General features: G+C 37.5%; 1 protein-coding gene across 1 annotated transcript in view; it reads right to left on the bottom strand.

Moving 5' to 3' along the window:
* Positions 1-1195: 1195 nt before the first annotated feature.
* Positions 1196-15970, bottom strand: part of ECT2L (epithelial cell transforming 2 like) — a 57412-nt gene continuing 42637 nt past the window's right edge. Inside the window, exons 16-21 of the mRNA XM_036413457.2 lie at positions 15351-15424; positions 15098-15254; positions 14428-14493; positions 11026-11114; positions 2909-3081; positions 1196-1332 (exon numbers count right to left, since the gene is read on the bottom strand). Of these exons, the coding sequence (XP_036269350.1) occupies positions 1205-1332; positions 2909-3081; positions 11026-11114; positions 14428-14493; positions 15098-15254; positions 15351-15424 (687 nt within the window). The 3' untranslated portion in view covers positions 1196-1204. The remainder of the gene's footprint in view (positions 1333-2908; positions 3082-11025; positions 11115-14427; positions 14494-15097; positions 15255-15350; positions 15425-15970) is intronic.

Here is a 15970-nt window from a genome sequence, read left to right as displayed (position 1 = left end):
CGTGGCATTAGAAAGGTTGAGAACCACTGCTTTAATGGTTTATTCTGTCTGTGGGATCATACATATTAAGCTGCATGGATATATCATAACTGAAACAAAAGTGTGGTTTTACACTAATGAAACAATATTTTAAAGTTTTATACATTTTTAACAAGAATTTAAATTTTTAATAATTAGAAGAAATTTATATTTTCATTGTTGAAAAAAAAAATGTTTCAAATAGCCTCGTTCACAATCCTATAGTGTACTAGTAGATTGTAGTACCTTACAGGAGAATATGAAACTAAAAGGAAGCTGACAGCCAAAAGCTTTCTAGATTAGTATACCTTTTATCTACCATTAACTAAATAAAAATACTTTTACTACATATATCAGCTAAAGTTTCAAAGTACCCAAAAGGTTATGGCTTCAGATTGTTAAATACATAAATGAAGACTTTAAAGAATGGCCCAGAAAACTGCTCAACACCTATTTTGCTATTTCTCTGTTTTGAAATAGACTTGTCTTCATTTCTTTATTTTTATTCAACTAAATTCCATTACAGGTAAGTTTTGGTAGGTTTCCATTTATTTTTCTTTTTTTAAAAGTGTTTTTTTCCAACAGCTTTTCAATTTAATTTCACAAAATGTTAAAGCTTTTCATTTGGAAGATCTAAGAATTTTACTTAGAAATCGAAGAACATTTAAAAATTACAGAAAACTTTTTAGTACTTTGTAGTGGTATATTTTTAATGCTCTCTGGAAGAATATGTTCATATTAAGGATATATGTGACAAGTTACTGAGTAAATTGCCATTTATATTTCCTGTACATATTTTTAAATTAATAATTCATTAAAATGTTAAAGATGATTGAAAAATAACCTACAAATTGAAATATTTCTCTAGACTGATCATTTAAGAAGTTTCATTCTGATTTTATTTTTTACTAGATCATAAAAGAAAACATTAAATATACAATATACTTGTTCTGTCTTAGGTTTTGCCAGTTAAGTAACTCTAATAGTGTCCACGAAAAATAACTACCAAAAGAGGTGGTTCAAAATCTTGGGCTCAACTTATTATTGTGCATTTCACACTCTTGAACACAGATGCTAAAGTTTAAAAGTTTGGAGGAAACTTAAGGACCATCCTCGCATGGAACAAAAATAATGTCTATCTTTGCCAGGAGAATTGGCAGCCCTGATGTTTTCTTAAAGTGCAGTCTCACTTCTCCATGGTACTTTTTATTGTATTTAGGAGTACTGACAGCCATAGGAACTTGTCATCTTCAGCTTCTGTGGCACAAATCCACTCATGTTTTGGACCTTGAAGAATAAAGGCATTCTTGATATCTGTAAAAATATTTGAGGTTCACTAATTAATCTTTGCAGGTAACAATCAAAAGGAGAAATTGTTTAAAATTCAAAAATCGACCAATGTCTTCTATCTATAAGAATATTTTGAATAATAAAAGGAATTCAAACAAATACAGGTTAGGATATAACTTAAATTTAGAATAACTCAAATATATGACATCTAAAATAATATTGTCTTTATATTATAACTGATTTTAATTAGCAATTATACCTGAAGACTACTAAGTGATAGATATTTAATGTTATTTAAATCCTTGCTTTAGCCACTCCAGAAAGAACTGGAACTTGTAAAGATCTTCACTGATAGTTAGAGATGGAGATGTGGAGAGCTAACCTAGACAACTTTGGTATGAGAGCTGATGACAGAATTAAGGCAACTACTTAGCTGAATGGCCACAATCTATTAGGGTACAAGATGGTACTTTAACATAGGGCATAGCTAATTAAGGGGAGTCATACACTTTTAAACATACCCAGTGGTTATAGGTAACCCATTTTATCTGAGTGTGTCTTGTAGGTGGAAATATTTATTCCCATACTTGGTTTTCTTTTTTTCTCAGGCTCATATTTAAAATGAGACTGAAGTTAATGAAAAGCAATTCTTTTTAGGTAATTTTTTCTCTCAGATCTTGGTTCCACTTTAACTTTGAGTCCTACCTTTACATGCAATGAAAAATACTGGAATGAGAGTGCTCCATTCAGGTTGTCTGGCCTACAGAAATATAAGAAAGAGACTGGTCCTTTCAGGTGTGGGAAGTAGAGGGTAGGAAAACTAAAAAAATAGGCACAGTTGGTTTAGGTTTAAGTCAAAATTGTTTTTAATAAAAAACTAGGGGCCCGATGCATGAAGTTTGTGCAAGAGTAGGCCTTCCTTTCCCTGGCTACTGGCACCAGCTTCCCTCAGGCACCCAGGACCCAGGCTTCCCTCTAGCCACTGGCAGAGACCTGGGCTTCCCTTGCAGCCCCGGCTTCATCAGGATGGTCGTCTGGAAGGACGTCCAGTCTGATTAGCATTTTACGCTTTTATTATAGATGCTGTTTCTATTAAGGTTATTATGAATGAAATGTTTGTTACTGAACATCCTTTGCAAATCTGTTAATTCTTTACTCGCAATTTCAATGTGAATTTAAGAAAAGGTACAATCAAATATGTAGTAATCACATTTCTAGTAGAATGGAAAAATAATAGATGAAAGTCTACAATTATAACATCCACAGGCAGTAATGGTAGTAGGGTAGTGGTTAGGGGCTCCCACCCTTAGACTACTTCCAAGAATCCCTTGTGTTGATGTGGAGTCATGCCCCTTTGTGAATTTTGAAACATCTAATGTCTAGAGTGCATGTCTGACAATGCCAGGATTCCCTTCTTTTGCTCTTTCAAGTAGATGAAAATTTACATGAATGAAATCCTAAAAATATTTGGGGAATTATTTGCAAACTGCAAAGTATATCCAGTCTTTTTCCCACTTTTCTATTGTAATAGTTAAAGAACTTTACTTCATAATATAGCTTTCCAAAGGTAGTAAGGACTTGGGAGGAAAAGAATACATACATTTGGAGTCTGGAATATCTTCTATGAGTAACCTGTGAAGGGCCACTGATGCAATGAACTGGTAGGTTGATTTTGAAGTCCTTTCAAATGGAGTGTGAGATGTGCCCCGACTAGCAACAAGCAGCGCATCGTTGAAGAGGAAAAGACTGAGGTCTCGGGTGTGTTCATAGAGCCTGTGTTAAAATGCAGAAGGGGCCTTTTCAGAAGCATTCCATATGCAATGTGGGGAAAGTGAACATTCATCTTTCCCTCCTTTATAACATGCATCATGCTAAAGCTGTGTTTTTAAACTTTTGTCAAGTTTGATATTTTGTGGATGATATATTTGGGTGACCTGGGGAAAATAATTTTTTGGTTTCATGTTTAATGATAGCAGGTTGGGGTGAAGAATTAGTGAGGCTCAAGGTGTCTTACGTAGAAAGCATTGAACTGCCGGTAGGAAATACTAATTTCTAATTTTGATTGGAAGGAGGGAAATGGATGTGTAACGTCATGAGTATGATAGGTTAGAATTAAATAGCTCTTGATTTTCACTGAGGTTGCCATCAGGGTCAAATGTAGACATATATATGTATCAAGAGGCAAAATGTGTCCACAGCCTCCATCTGGTTATTACCCTCTTTGCTGTTCTGTTGTTGGAGCCAGGTCAAGTAGGTGTCACTGTATACTAAATGGGTAGTGTAAGTACTCAACTGAGCACCAAAGTGACATCAGGGAGGAGCTTGGGGGAGGCCCACCCCACCAGGAGTGGCTAAGTAAAGCAAGCTCAGTGTTTTGATGTAGGGTTACCAAAAAAATTTATTTTGTCTTACAAGTATCAAGCAACCCTTGGTTACTCTGAGGAAGAGAATCAATTTACTAGCTTGTTCAGAGGAAACCTTATTTTTACTTTCACTCCTTTCTGTTTAATTTTTAATTTGTTAATTTAGATCTACATACAGTTTTAATAAATGTAAAGTGACATCACATCCCTCCACTTAGATTACCCTATATACCAAGCTAGTACACGTATTTCCTATTTTTTTATCTGTCCAAGTAATCTAGGAAGTTTGCCAGTATTTTACAAAAATGGTATTATTCACACTTTTTCCTGCTTTTCTCACCTGGCAATGGAAATCAAGTGAGCTGGTTTGGCTTTAATTAATTCATTTTAGTAGGTAAATAATAACTTTATGGTATAGATAGACCATTATTTATTCAACTCATTGACTTTTGATGGGCAGTCCCTTTTTGATGGACATTTGCTTTGTTTACAGGTTTGGGTCTCTTCCCTTCCTCTCATTTCACTTGTTCTTTATCGCCACTCTGATTATATATATATCCCTAAGTGACCATTATGACCGAATGACCAAACGACCAGTCAACTAATTGCTATGATGTGCACTGTCCACCAGGGGACAGATGCTCAATGCAGGAGCTGCCCCCTGGTGATCAGTGTGCTCCTGTAGTTGGCCAACCTCCCCTGGTTCTCCAACTGGGTGAGACTGGCCAGATGAACCCAGATTGCCAGCCAGGCTGAGGGACCCCACCCATGCACGAATTCGTGCACCAGGCATCTAGTGTTGGAATAAACTGATTCTTATATAGAAATAAATTTCTGACATGTGCTGTTCTATCATAGGATTACCAAGGGAAGGATTCATTGGTGAAAGGGTGTATTCATTTTAATCAAAAACTTCCAGATTGTTCTCCATAGAAGCTGCCATATTTTATATTTAGAGTCTACTTCATGTGACAAATGTCTCTGACTTGTACATAGTACAAATTTTAATGTGCATTTGAGTTACTTGGAGATTTTTTTTTTAAATGCAAATTCTGATTTAATAGAGTTAGAGTAGCCTGAGAGACTATTTCTAAAGTGCCCTGGGTATGTTGGTAAGCAGGCCATACTGAGTAGTGAGGCACTTACCAGTTACAACCATTCTGTAATCTGGGCAGAGGACTGGGTCAGGGAGTTCAACATTTCTAAAGAGTACTATACCTCGGTTTCAGATATTTAACAAGTGTTAGGAAGTTCAGGTCATGTTGGTTGCATGCATAGGTAGATATGGTCATCTAGTCCCTAGAGCCAACTCTCATATATTTCCTTCCCATCTCTGGTTATGACTCCAGCTGGAAGGGGTGGGATGCTGCACATATACTGATAATTTGCAAGAAATAATGTTCTAGATCAAGTTGATCTAGACAATTGACAATAATGGATCAAATAGAATTGAGAAAGAAAGAAAGGAAGCAAGAAAGACAGGCTGCATTTCAAGTATGTGTGATGGGTGATATGCAGTGAAAGGCCACTTCAAATAGGCAAAAGAACTCCATCTGTATTCTTGCTCCTTGGTGGCAATACTTTTACCATATAATTGATAAGAACAATTATTTCTTCTATTATACCAACTTAGAAAAATGTTGTAAGTTATAATAAAAGTTTGCTGTTTTATGTGAATTAGCCAAGAAGGTCCTACAAGGGTGCTTAAAAGAAGTGGTTCTGAAAGGGATGTTGCTGTGGTAAATGGTTGTTTCATTTTTTTCCCTTGGAAGGAACAACATCAAGAATAGAGGTAAGTGAATGAGAATTCAATTTTGTGACCACTTGGACCCCGTGGGTGGATGGCTTAGGGAAGGAAGAGAAGGAGCAGGCTTCTTTTAATTAATAAAATTCCACATTAACTGAGTTGGGAGTTGAAGTCTCTTGTAACCTGAGAACATGAGCAGGAAAAGATAAATATCCAAATTAGTTTTTATTTCAATCTGATTTTTAGAGTGCTATTTAAAATACATATAAATCTGAGTTTTATCTAGGGGAAAAAAGCTTTTAAAAAGCAATTTGCTAAATTAAGGTAAATAATTATCTCCAATAATTTTTATCCAAAGACCCAAAAAAAATCAATCTTTTCTAAAAAAAAAAAAAAATCTTAATTCCATATGCAAAAGCAAATAATTTCACCTTTCTCATTGACATAATGGACCTGCTGAAATGGAAACTATGGATCCTAGTAGAGTTTCAGAAAACTTCTACTCATATTCAAAAGAATCAACTCTAAAGGTAGAGTATTTTCCCTAAACTTGAATAGGATTTTTTTTTTTTTTTTTTTTGCTTGTTCACAAATAGGTTCAATGTCTCAGCAAGATGAAACAGGTCTACTATAGTTTAAATTTGTAATACCATCCTAGAAGCATTTTGTTGTTTATTGCATTAGCCAACCCGAAAGACAATGTACCCGACTTTTATAGACAAAGTACCCAACTTCTATAAATACATAAAACTTTAAAAGGAATTTTCAGGACATAACCTTTAGCATGAACAGACATCAGTAGACCATTGGTTCTATAAACTAACCTGAGCCAATACTATCACCTCACCCATCATCCACACTCCGGTGAATCATAGTCACTTTTTGGGTCCCCAAGAAAAGAAATACAGAGCCAGAGTTAAGTATCCCTGAGACGTCTAGGTTCGTCAATGCATGGTTGCCCTGGGAAATGACTGTTGGTCCCTTTGGGTAAAACTAAAAAGGAAGAACCATGCATTTTTGGCATTGTAGTAGGGTTTTTCCTTAAGAAAACTCTGGATCTCAGGAGTGGTTATTTAAAACTCTATTCACTAGTCCTAGAACTCCATTTTTGTAACTATTATAACTTTGGGGAGACCCGATGGGAAGGGGGAAACAATAAAAATCAGCAAGCTTAAAGTCACATAAATGAAAATCAGTGTTTCTGGGGGGAAAACAACAACACAATAATGCATAATGCATTCTGAAAGCTTAATATACCCCCAACTCTGTGGGCTATGACCACAGAAAGACAAATACCTCCAATTTTCCTAGCTCTAAAAATACTCTGACTTCATCTCTATTCATAGCAAAATTTTTTATTTATAGTGCAAATATTATTTTCTCTTTGGCAGATTTTATTAGTAATTTGTTTAGCAACTGCTGCTATATTGGTGAGTTTATTATGAGGAAGGTTTAGTTCAGCTTTTCACCTGCTGGTCTAATCAATGGTTAGAGCACTGGGACTCGTTTTTTTGTTAACAAACCAGCATTTGTTAGTTCTGTGATATCAGACAACTTGCTTAAGTACAGATTCCCCATCCACAAATATGGTTCCTTACCAAGTGGTTGTAAAGATTATATCAGCTGAAACCAGTTTGGCTCAGTGGATAGAGTGTCGGCCTGCGGACTGAAAGGTCACAATTTTGATTCCGGTCAAGGTCATGTACATTGGTTGTGGGCACATCCCCGGTAGGGGGTGTGCAGGAGGCAGCTGGTCAATGTTTCTAGCTCTCTATCCTTCTCCCTTCTTCTCTGTAAAAAATCAAATAGATTTTTTTAAAAAAATTTTAAAGATTTTATCAAGTGAGAGAAGTTAAAATATATGGTAAACTGCAAAGCCTTCTACTTATGTGAGTTGGTATTATATCTATAAATATAAGCAGAGTTTCCACTAAGTAGAAAGCCCTAATGGAAATCAGGAATGCCATTTCTTGAGTTTCATGTAGTTTTCTAAAGTGGCAGAAAACAAGATTGCAGACTACTTATTATATGATATCTTTTGGAATGTAATCCTATTTTGCATTTACTTTTAATTTCAAATATGTAAAAGTACATGTACTGTATGTTTATTGTTTGGAAAATCACTGATATAGTGCCTATTTAAAGATATATGTAGCTTATAATTAGATTCTGAAATAATTAGTATTATCTCACTATCCTGAAATTCTCAAGTGACCTCTGTTGTAGAAACACTAAAGACAGACGTTTAAATTCTAACAATTGAGATTTCCAGTTTCTGGCTGTCTATGTAAAGAGATTGAAAGTCCTCATGTCCGTCCTCACAACAAAAAAGAAGCTGAAAAACTCTGATCAACAGCTCTCTGTAGAGCCATCAGAGTTGAGGTCACAAGGTAAACCATTGCCCTAAAAGCTGGAGAGACCATGTATACTGAGAGTTATAGTTCACTGGACGCAGAAACTGCACTCTGGAGCCAGCACTGGGTAATAGTTTAAGGGAAATTGACTAATTGCTATAGACTCTGAACTAGTTCAGAAATTAAAAACTCCTGGAGGCCTAGCTGCATCAGTTTACCTCCAGGAGCCCCATGAGGTTTCTACTGTGAAAATCTAAGGAAAATCTCATTGCTCCCAATAGGGAGGAGAAAAGTAATCATTTTTAAACAACCCCAGAAAGTGCTATTCTCCTTAACAAAGAAAGACTGCCTCAAGGGAAACTTTTTCCAAAACCTAAACAACGTAGGAAGGGAAATGCTTTTCTGTCTTACCTGAGAGGGGGAAAAAAACAACACTTGAGAAGCATCGCCCAGGTGCACAGGCTCACTGAAAAACAGACTAAATCGCCATCATGGGATTCTTTATAATAACAAGGGATTACGGCTGCAAAGAACAGCAAGGCTCAGACTCCATTTAAAGGATCTCTAGAAAACCCAGGACTACAAAGGAGACAAAAACAAGGACATCAAAGAAATTTGAAGCCTCTAACAACACAGTTACAGCAAATAGACGAATAGAAACACAGGTTTAGCCCAGAAGGTGTTGCTCAGTGGTTGAGTATTGACCCATGCACCAAGAAGCCACTGGTTCGATTCCCAGTCAGGGCACATGGCTGGGCTGCCGGCTCAATCCCCAGACTCAGCTATGGTAGAGATTTTGAATTTAAGATAAGTATGATAAATAAGGACTCCATTGAAAAAGTGGGTAGCATGCGAGAACAGATGAGTAATATAAATATAAATGAAATGCTGAGAAATTAAAAAGAAATTCTAGGAATCAGAAACAACAGAAGAATAATTCCTTTGATAGCCTTATCAGCAGACTGGACATAGCTAAGGAAAGAATCAGTGAGCCAAGATACATTAATAAAACTTACCAAACTGAAAAACAGAGAAAAAAGATTGGAAAGAAAGAAACAGAATATCCAAAAAGTGTGGGGCAATTACAAAAGATGTAACACTGTCCACAAGGAATATCAGCTGGAGAAGAGGAGCAGAAGGAATATTTGAAGTAATAATGGCTGAGAATTTTCCAAAATCATTGACAGACACCAAATCACAGGTCTAGGAAGAAAGAAAAACTTAAAATCTACACTTAGGCATATCATATTTTAATTCCAAAGACAAAATGTCAAAGACAAAAATAAAAACTTGAAAGGACCTAGAGAATTGTAAAATGCCCTACTTATAGAAGAGCAAGTATAAGAATTATACTGGATTCCTGTTGAAAAAACATGCAAGGAAGAAGACAGTGGAGTGACATAAGTGTTGAAAGAAAAAGCCCACTAAGCTAGAATTCTGTAACCAGTAAAATTATCCTTCAAAAGACTCTCAGACAAAAATTGAAGGACTTCATTGACCTGCCTAGCAAGAAATGTTAAAAGTTCTTCAGAGAGAAGGAAAATTGTATAAGTCAGATACTTGGAATTACATAAAAAGAGGAAGAGTGTTTAAGGTCAAATATATCCTCGGGAGGTAAAATAAATTCTAATAATCAGAAACTAGAGCAACCTGGCTGGTGTGGCTCAGTGGTTAAGCATTGATCTATAAATCAGGATGGCACAGTTCGATTCCCAATCAGGGTACATACCTGGGGTTTCCAGCTCAATCTTCAGTAGAGAGTGTGCAGGAGGCAGCCAACCAATGAGTCTCTCTCATCATTGATGTTTCTATTTCACTCTTCCTTCCTCTCTGAAATCAATTTTAGACAATTTAAGAAAAGAAATAAACGGAGCAACTCCTAGCACATTCCTACTACACGGGTGTGTTTAGAATTGCTGGTTTGGCAGATAGTCTCCTTCCATCATTGTATCTCTTCTGTTGCCGCTGACCAAAAACAACATCAAAACAAGACAAAAACTGTGTCAATGAGAAAAGTGACACAATTGTGTGATTTGATTTTCACTTAAGAGTCACTCTAGGTGGGGATTAGGACAGAGAACTGATTTCCAATCATCCCCCACCTCAACCCTGTGATTTTGGGAAACGTTAATTGAAATATTCATTAAAATAACAGTTAAACCTTTTTTTTTTTTATTGGAGTTGGACAAATAAAAGAAGTTAATTCCCTCTCCATTGGTTGCTATTTGTTGAGTTATCATCATTGCCATCAATACTGAGAACACAGTTTGGCAAACAATTTCCTAAAGCAGAGACTGGCCCCACCACTTGTTTGTGTGTGGGTTTGTTTTTTTTTAATATATTTTTTATTGATTTCAGAGAGGAAGGGAGATGGTGAGAGAGATAGAAACATAAATGATGAGAGAGAATCATTGATAGGCTGCCTCTTGCACACTCCCTACTGGGGACCAAGCCCAAAACCCAGGCATGTTCCCTGACCAGGAATTGAACTACGACCTCCCAGTTCATAGGTCAAGGCTCAACCACTCTGACACGCCAGCCAGGCACCCTCACCACTTGTTTTTGTAAATGAAGTTTTATTGGAACCCAGCCACACTCATTTGTGTATTATATTGTTTATAAAGATGGTATCTGTTATGTGTTATATTGGTTATATAACTGCCTTTGTGCTTCAAAGACTAAGTTAGGTAGTTGCCACAGAGATTATTTGGCCAGCAAGACCTAAATGTTTACTAGCTGACCTTTTACAGAAATTGCCCATCTTTGTTCCACAGAGAAAATTGGATGCTAGTTTATGGAAATTGACACCCTCCTATCTTTTGTTCTTACATGACTCTGAAGCAGTATGCAAACTAGATATGGTGAGACCTCAATATCATGGTGATCTTATGGTGAGACCTTTTAACTACTGACCACAGTAAGTATCTGAGGATAAACTGGTGTGCTCTTTCTTATAGTTGAGCAGATCACACATGTGATATCCCACAACACTTGGATCATCTCTCAGTAGGGAAGTGACTAACTTCAGAATTCCTGTTTCTGTGTAGTTCATGGTCCTGGCAAAAACTATTTATTTTCTCCCATTTGCCCAGTAGCTGCCTGGAATTGACATAGGTGATAAAGCACCTCAGAGGGGTGTGTGTAACTTTTCAGTTCAACACACAGATTATCGTAAACTACTATGTCAGACATTGTACAGGATACAGGGTGTGAGTAAGACACAGTGACAGCTGCAAGGTAGTTAGATATTTACCTTAAAAAGAAACTTATTTCCTCATTGCAGCAGTGAAGCTGGACTACATCTTGGACTCTAATCAGATATCTGTTTACTTCTGATAGAATCTAAGAAATAAAACACAAAATCAGACACATTTTTTAGAAAATAAAAGGCCCCACTTCTGCAGAATCATTTTGTATCCCAGAATACACAAGTGTTGAGTAGAACTCAGTTCGATTATAAAAAAAGCCAATGAGGGGGAGAATCCAAGATGGCTGCACAGGTAAACACCTACCCGCAGCCGCACACAACAATTTCAATAAAATACAACTAAAATATAAATGGACATTGCCCAGAACTACAGGAAAGTCGACTGACTGGAAAGTCTACAACATGAAGCAAGGAGAAAACCAGAAGGAAGAGCGGAGGAGCTGTAAAAGCCCAAGGTATGGAGACATGCGGCATGCGGAGAGAATGGAGCCGGAGAGGAGGGAGGCTGAGTGCCTGGCTGGTGTTCCCTAGCAGGAAGGAGATAAAAGCTCTGACTGTGCTGGGCCCCAGTTCCAACTGCTCTGAACCCCAGTTCTAGGCCAGACCCCGGAGACCCAGGCTCATCCATAGGGAGCTGGGCTGTAAGGCGGAACCCAGGGGAATGGGAAAAGGAGGTCCCAGAGGCGCGCACATTGTGCGCAGAGAAGGGACGGTTGGCTGTGCCACAGGATTGCCCTCACGGGAAGGAGACAGGGGCTCCAGACTGCTCTGAACGCCACCTCCAACTCCACTTCCAGCTGAACTGAACCCCAATACCGGGCTCATTGGGGGAGAGCCTAGACTGTTTGGTAGCAGGCAAGAATCGAGGGCACCTTTCTCTCAGAGGCGCTTGCAATGAGTACTGAAGGACACTGAGACTCAGGAGCAGCATAGGGCAGGGACTAACGGAAGCCAAAGCTGTAGGCTCTACCTTGAAACCCCGCCCCATCAGGGAAGCTGTGAAAATGCCAAGACGAAATAGATCACAAACAAAAGAAATGGAGGACAAAAAGCAACTGGATATAGAGTTCAAATCTACGCTTATAAGGTTTTTCAAGAATTTCCTAGAAAAGATCGATAAGACCTATGAGGATATGGAAATGGATCAACTAGAATTAATAAGGAATCAACAAGAAATGATAATGGATCAACAAGAAATAAAGAATACATTGTCTGAAATAAAAAATATTATACAGAGTCTTAAAAACAGAATGGAAGATCGCAAGAATCAAGTCAAAGATTTGGAACATAAAGAGCCAGAAGACACTCCTCTGCAGAAGCTAGAAGGCAAGAGAACCCAGAAAATTGAAGATAATGTAAGAAACCTCTGGGACAACTTCAAGCGAACCAACATCAGAATTATGGGGGTCCCAGAAGATGAGAGAGAGCAAGATATCAAAAACATACTGAAAGAAATAGTGACAGAAAACTTCCGCCACCTGGTGAAAGAATTAGACTTATAAGTCCAGGAAAAGCACAAAACTCCAAACAAAAGGAATCCAAAGAGGACCACACCAAGACAAATCATAATTAAAATTCCAAGAGCAAAAGACAAAGAGAGAATATTAAAAGCAGCAAGAGCAAAGCAAGGAGCACCTATACAATTGTCAGCTGATTTCTCAACAGAAACCATGCAGGCCAGATGGGAATGGCAAGAAATATTCAAAGTGATGAATAGTAAGAACCTACAGCCAAAGATAATCTATCCAGCAAAGCTATCATTCAGAATCAAAGGTCAGATAAAGAGCTTCACTAATAAAAAAAAAAAAGCTAAAGGAGTTCATCACCACCAAACTAGAATTATATGAATTGCTGAAGGGGGTTTTTTCAGAAGAGAAAGTAAATAAAGATAAAAATTATGAACAATAAATACGTAAATATCAACAAGTGAATCTAAAAACCAAGGAAATTTAAAAAAAAGAAATCTGATGAACAATATTAACTGTTGAATATAATAGAATCAGAGGTATGGAAGGGGAGTGAACTGACGATTCTTGGGAAAAAGGGGAGAGGGGGATGTGGGAAGAGACTGAACATAAACTGTGCACCTATGGATGAGGACAATGGGGGGTGGGGAAAGGGCAGAGGGTGGGGTGGGAACCTGGTGGAGGGGAGCAATGGAGAGAGGAAGAAAAAAAAAAGGAACATTTGTAATAATATGAACAATAAAAATGTATTTTAAAAAAAAAAGAAAGAAAAAAAAAGCCAATGATTTTGTTTATAAAATAGGCATTCTTTATATAAAGACCACAGAATTAACAATGAAAACTTTATTTTAGGGTGTTGTCTAATTTCTTAAGTTACTGAAATTGTTTTATTTATAAACATTTTCTTAGCATCAAAAATAAAGAGGAAGTGGGGTGAATAAGAAGTAAACTATCAAGAAAAGGAAGAGAATGAATTATTACAAATTAAGAAGTTGGGCCCTTGCACTGATGGAGATAGAGATGGTCACTTAGTGTGAACAATCATCTAGAGAAGAAGTTCTAAGATTTTGAACTTTTTGTAACTCAATCGACTCCACTTCATTTTCCCTACCAAAATATGCAGATCTAAGTTATGACAAAATAACTCCATCTTGCTTCCCTAATTTGACCAAATAAAAATAACATCTCCAATCAATAATTTAATTCAATATGATTCATGTATCTAGCTCCTGTTATATGCCAAACTCTAGAAGACAAGTAAAACATAGCTCACCCCTGATTGAGTTCCCAGTCTTGTGAGTATAGGATTGTAATAAAATGTGACAGATATTCAAGGTGCTGCAGGAGACCAGAAAGGGGCAATTCCCAGCAGGAGATGGTGGGAGCAACTACAGGAAGATGATGATTGAACTGGACTTGTAAAGGATGAATAGAAGTTTGCCCAGCAGGGTATGAATGGAAGGTCATTTTCAAGAAAGAGTATGGGCAAAGCACAACTGTGTGAGGGGAGGCTGACATTACTGGAGAACTGTGAGTAGATCTGTATGTTGGCTCATAGAGTGGTAGGCAGGGCAGTAAAAGAAAAGGTAGAATGGGACTAGATGTTATTCTATAGGTAGCATCCAACAGAGGGCTTCTAAGATTTTTCAGGTATCCTCAGTGTGCAAGATCCTAACCAGGTACTATGCATAGAGGAATATGAAGCAATGAAATACATGGCCCTTTTCTCAGAGGGGGTTGTGATCACAGTAGTACCAAGAAAGGAGGTAAGATTGCATGAAAGTTAAGGGATGGGCTCAAGCCCACTTAGCATCCTTGCAGATATTATAGAAGGATGTGAAATGTGAGGGCTTGGCAGCACCAGGCACACAGCAGGCGTTCAACAGATGTTAGCTGATTGGACATCTGTATGTCTCTTTTGCCAATGATATGAGGTTTTATCTATGAGCAGGAGATGCAGCAAGTACATCAGAATACGTACAGGACACCCCAAGATGCTTCTCTGTATGTCTGACAGCTGATCTTTCTTATTGGAGTTTTGCTTCATCTAGAAAACAAAGTGATTTTAAGGGAAATAAAATTGTGAAACGTGTATACATAAAAATAGATTTAAAATATTTCATGGCACTTGATACAGGACTTGCGATTTCTATACATTATAATAAGAATCTAATTTCATGGACCCATTGTTTTAAAACAAAGAGGCAAATGACAAAACTATTCAAAAAGCATCTTCTGGGCAAAATATGTCATAATTTTACATTCAGCTTGGACCCGTGCAGAGTGCTCATCACCAGGATTGTTCAGAATGATAGTACCACACTCTGAGATGCTGACTTAATTCAGAAAACCTCATACATTAAGTTCTTTCCGCAAAAAAAGATTTTATTTTTTTTTCCTTTAGTCTTCTAGAAAAATCAATCCCAATACTCTCCATTCTTCAAACTTTCATATTAATAAAGCTTTTGTTGTACCTGTATAGTTTTCTGAAAACATTCTGTCTCATGTTGTTTGGCTTAAAATAGATGCCTGTAGTGCTCCAAGTCTCTGAACACAACGATTTCACATTCAAAGGCTGAAGAATTTGAGTGAGACTACTGAAAAAGCATTGTAGCATTTTTAAAGGACACGGACTCTTGTGAGCAACCAACCTGATCTATATAACCTTTGTATGCTTTCATTTGGTCAATTGCAGTGGTCAAATCCCCACGGTCAGCATGTTCTGCAGAAGTATGAAGCCTCAGAGCATAGAGAAGATGAATATACTCATCAAATCTTCGGGATGGGCACAGGAGCAGCTCCTGCAGGCTGTGAGGGCACAGAGAAGGGAACCTGGTCTCTTTCCAAAGGTCAAAGAAGGCCCGGTCTTCAGGTGCCTCAGCTGTGCTCTCCCTCAGAACTTACCTCAGCATTTTGGTGACAATGGTTTTATCGTGCCTCTTCAGGAAAGCTCGGAATGCTGGTACCATCTCTCTGCACTAAAGGTGAGCATAATATTGTCAAAACTTCGCTCGGTGTGACAGTTGTAAAACATTCTGTTACCCCGGGCAGACATGATCTATGAAGCCCTCAAAGCAAGAGGGCAACATCTACCTCTGGTCCAAGTGCTATTAGTACTTAGTAATATAATGTACTAAGTATAGTGATTTATTCATACCATAGAACTAACCCTAACCCTGTTCATTGAACTTAACCAGTATTGACAAATGAAAACAGACTTTCCATCCTCATTCTTTGTGAACTAGTTAAGTTACCTAACTCCCCGAGCCTCAGTTTCCTCATAGATATCATACCTGACACTTGTGAAGGAAAAATAAATCTTGTCCATAAAATGCCTGTTGCACAGTAAATGTTATTTCCTTGTCATAAAAGACAGTTGGTGGTATTCACCTATAATACCTGCTGCTAATCATTATAAAGGTGTTCCATTGTATTTAACATCTGCTTTAAAGTGTATTCATTCATCATCAGCAAGGTGCCCAGGAAGTACCCATTTTTCTCAGTGGGGACATGCCTAAAAGATG

This window comes from Pipistrellus kuhlii, unplaced genomic scaffold (genome assembly GCF_014108245.1).
Source record: "Pipistrellus kuhlii isolate mPipKuh1 unplaced genomic scaffold, mPipKuh1.p scaffold_m20_p_5, whole genome shotgun sequence".
NCBI classification, from domain to species: Eukaryota; Metazoa; Chordata; class Mammalia; order Chiroptera; family Vespertilionidae; genus Pipistrellus; species Pipistrellus kuhlii.
Note: the sequence above shows the minus strand (reverse complement) of the source record. Positions and strands in the feature narration are given on the sequence as shown.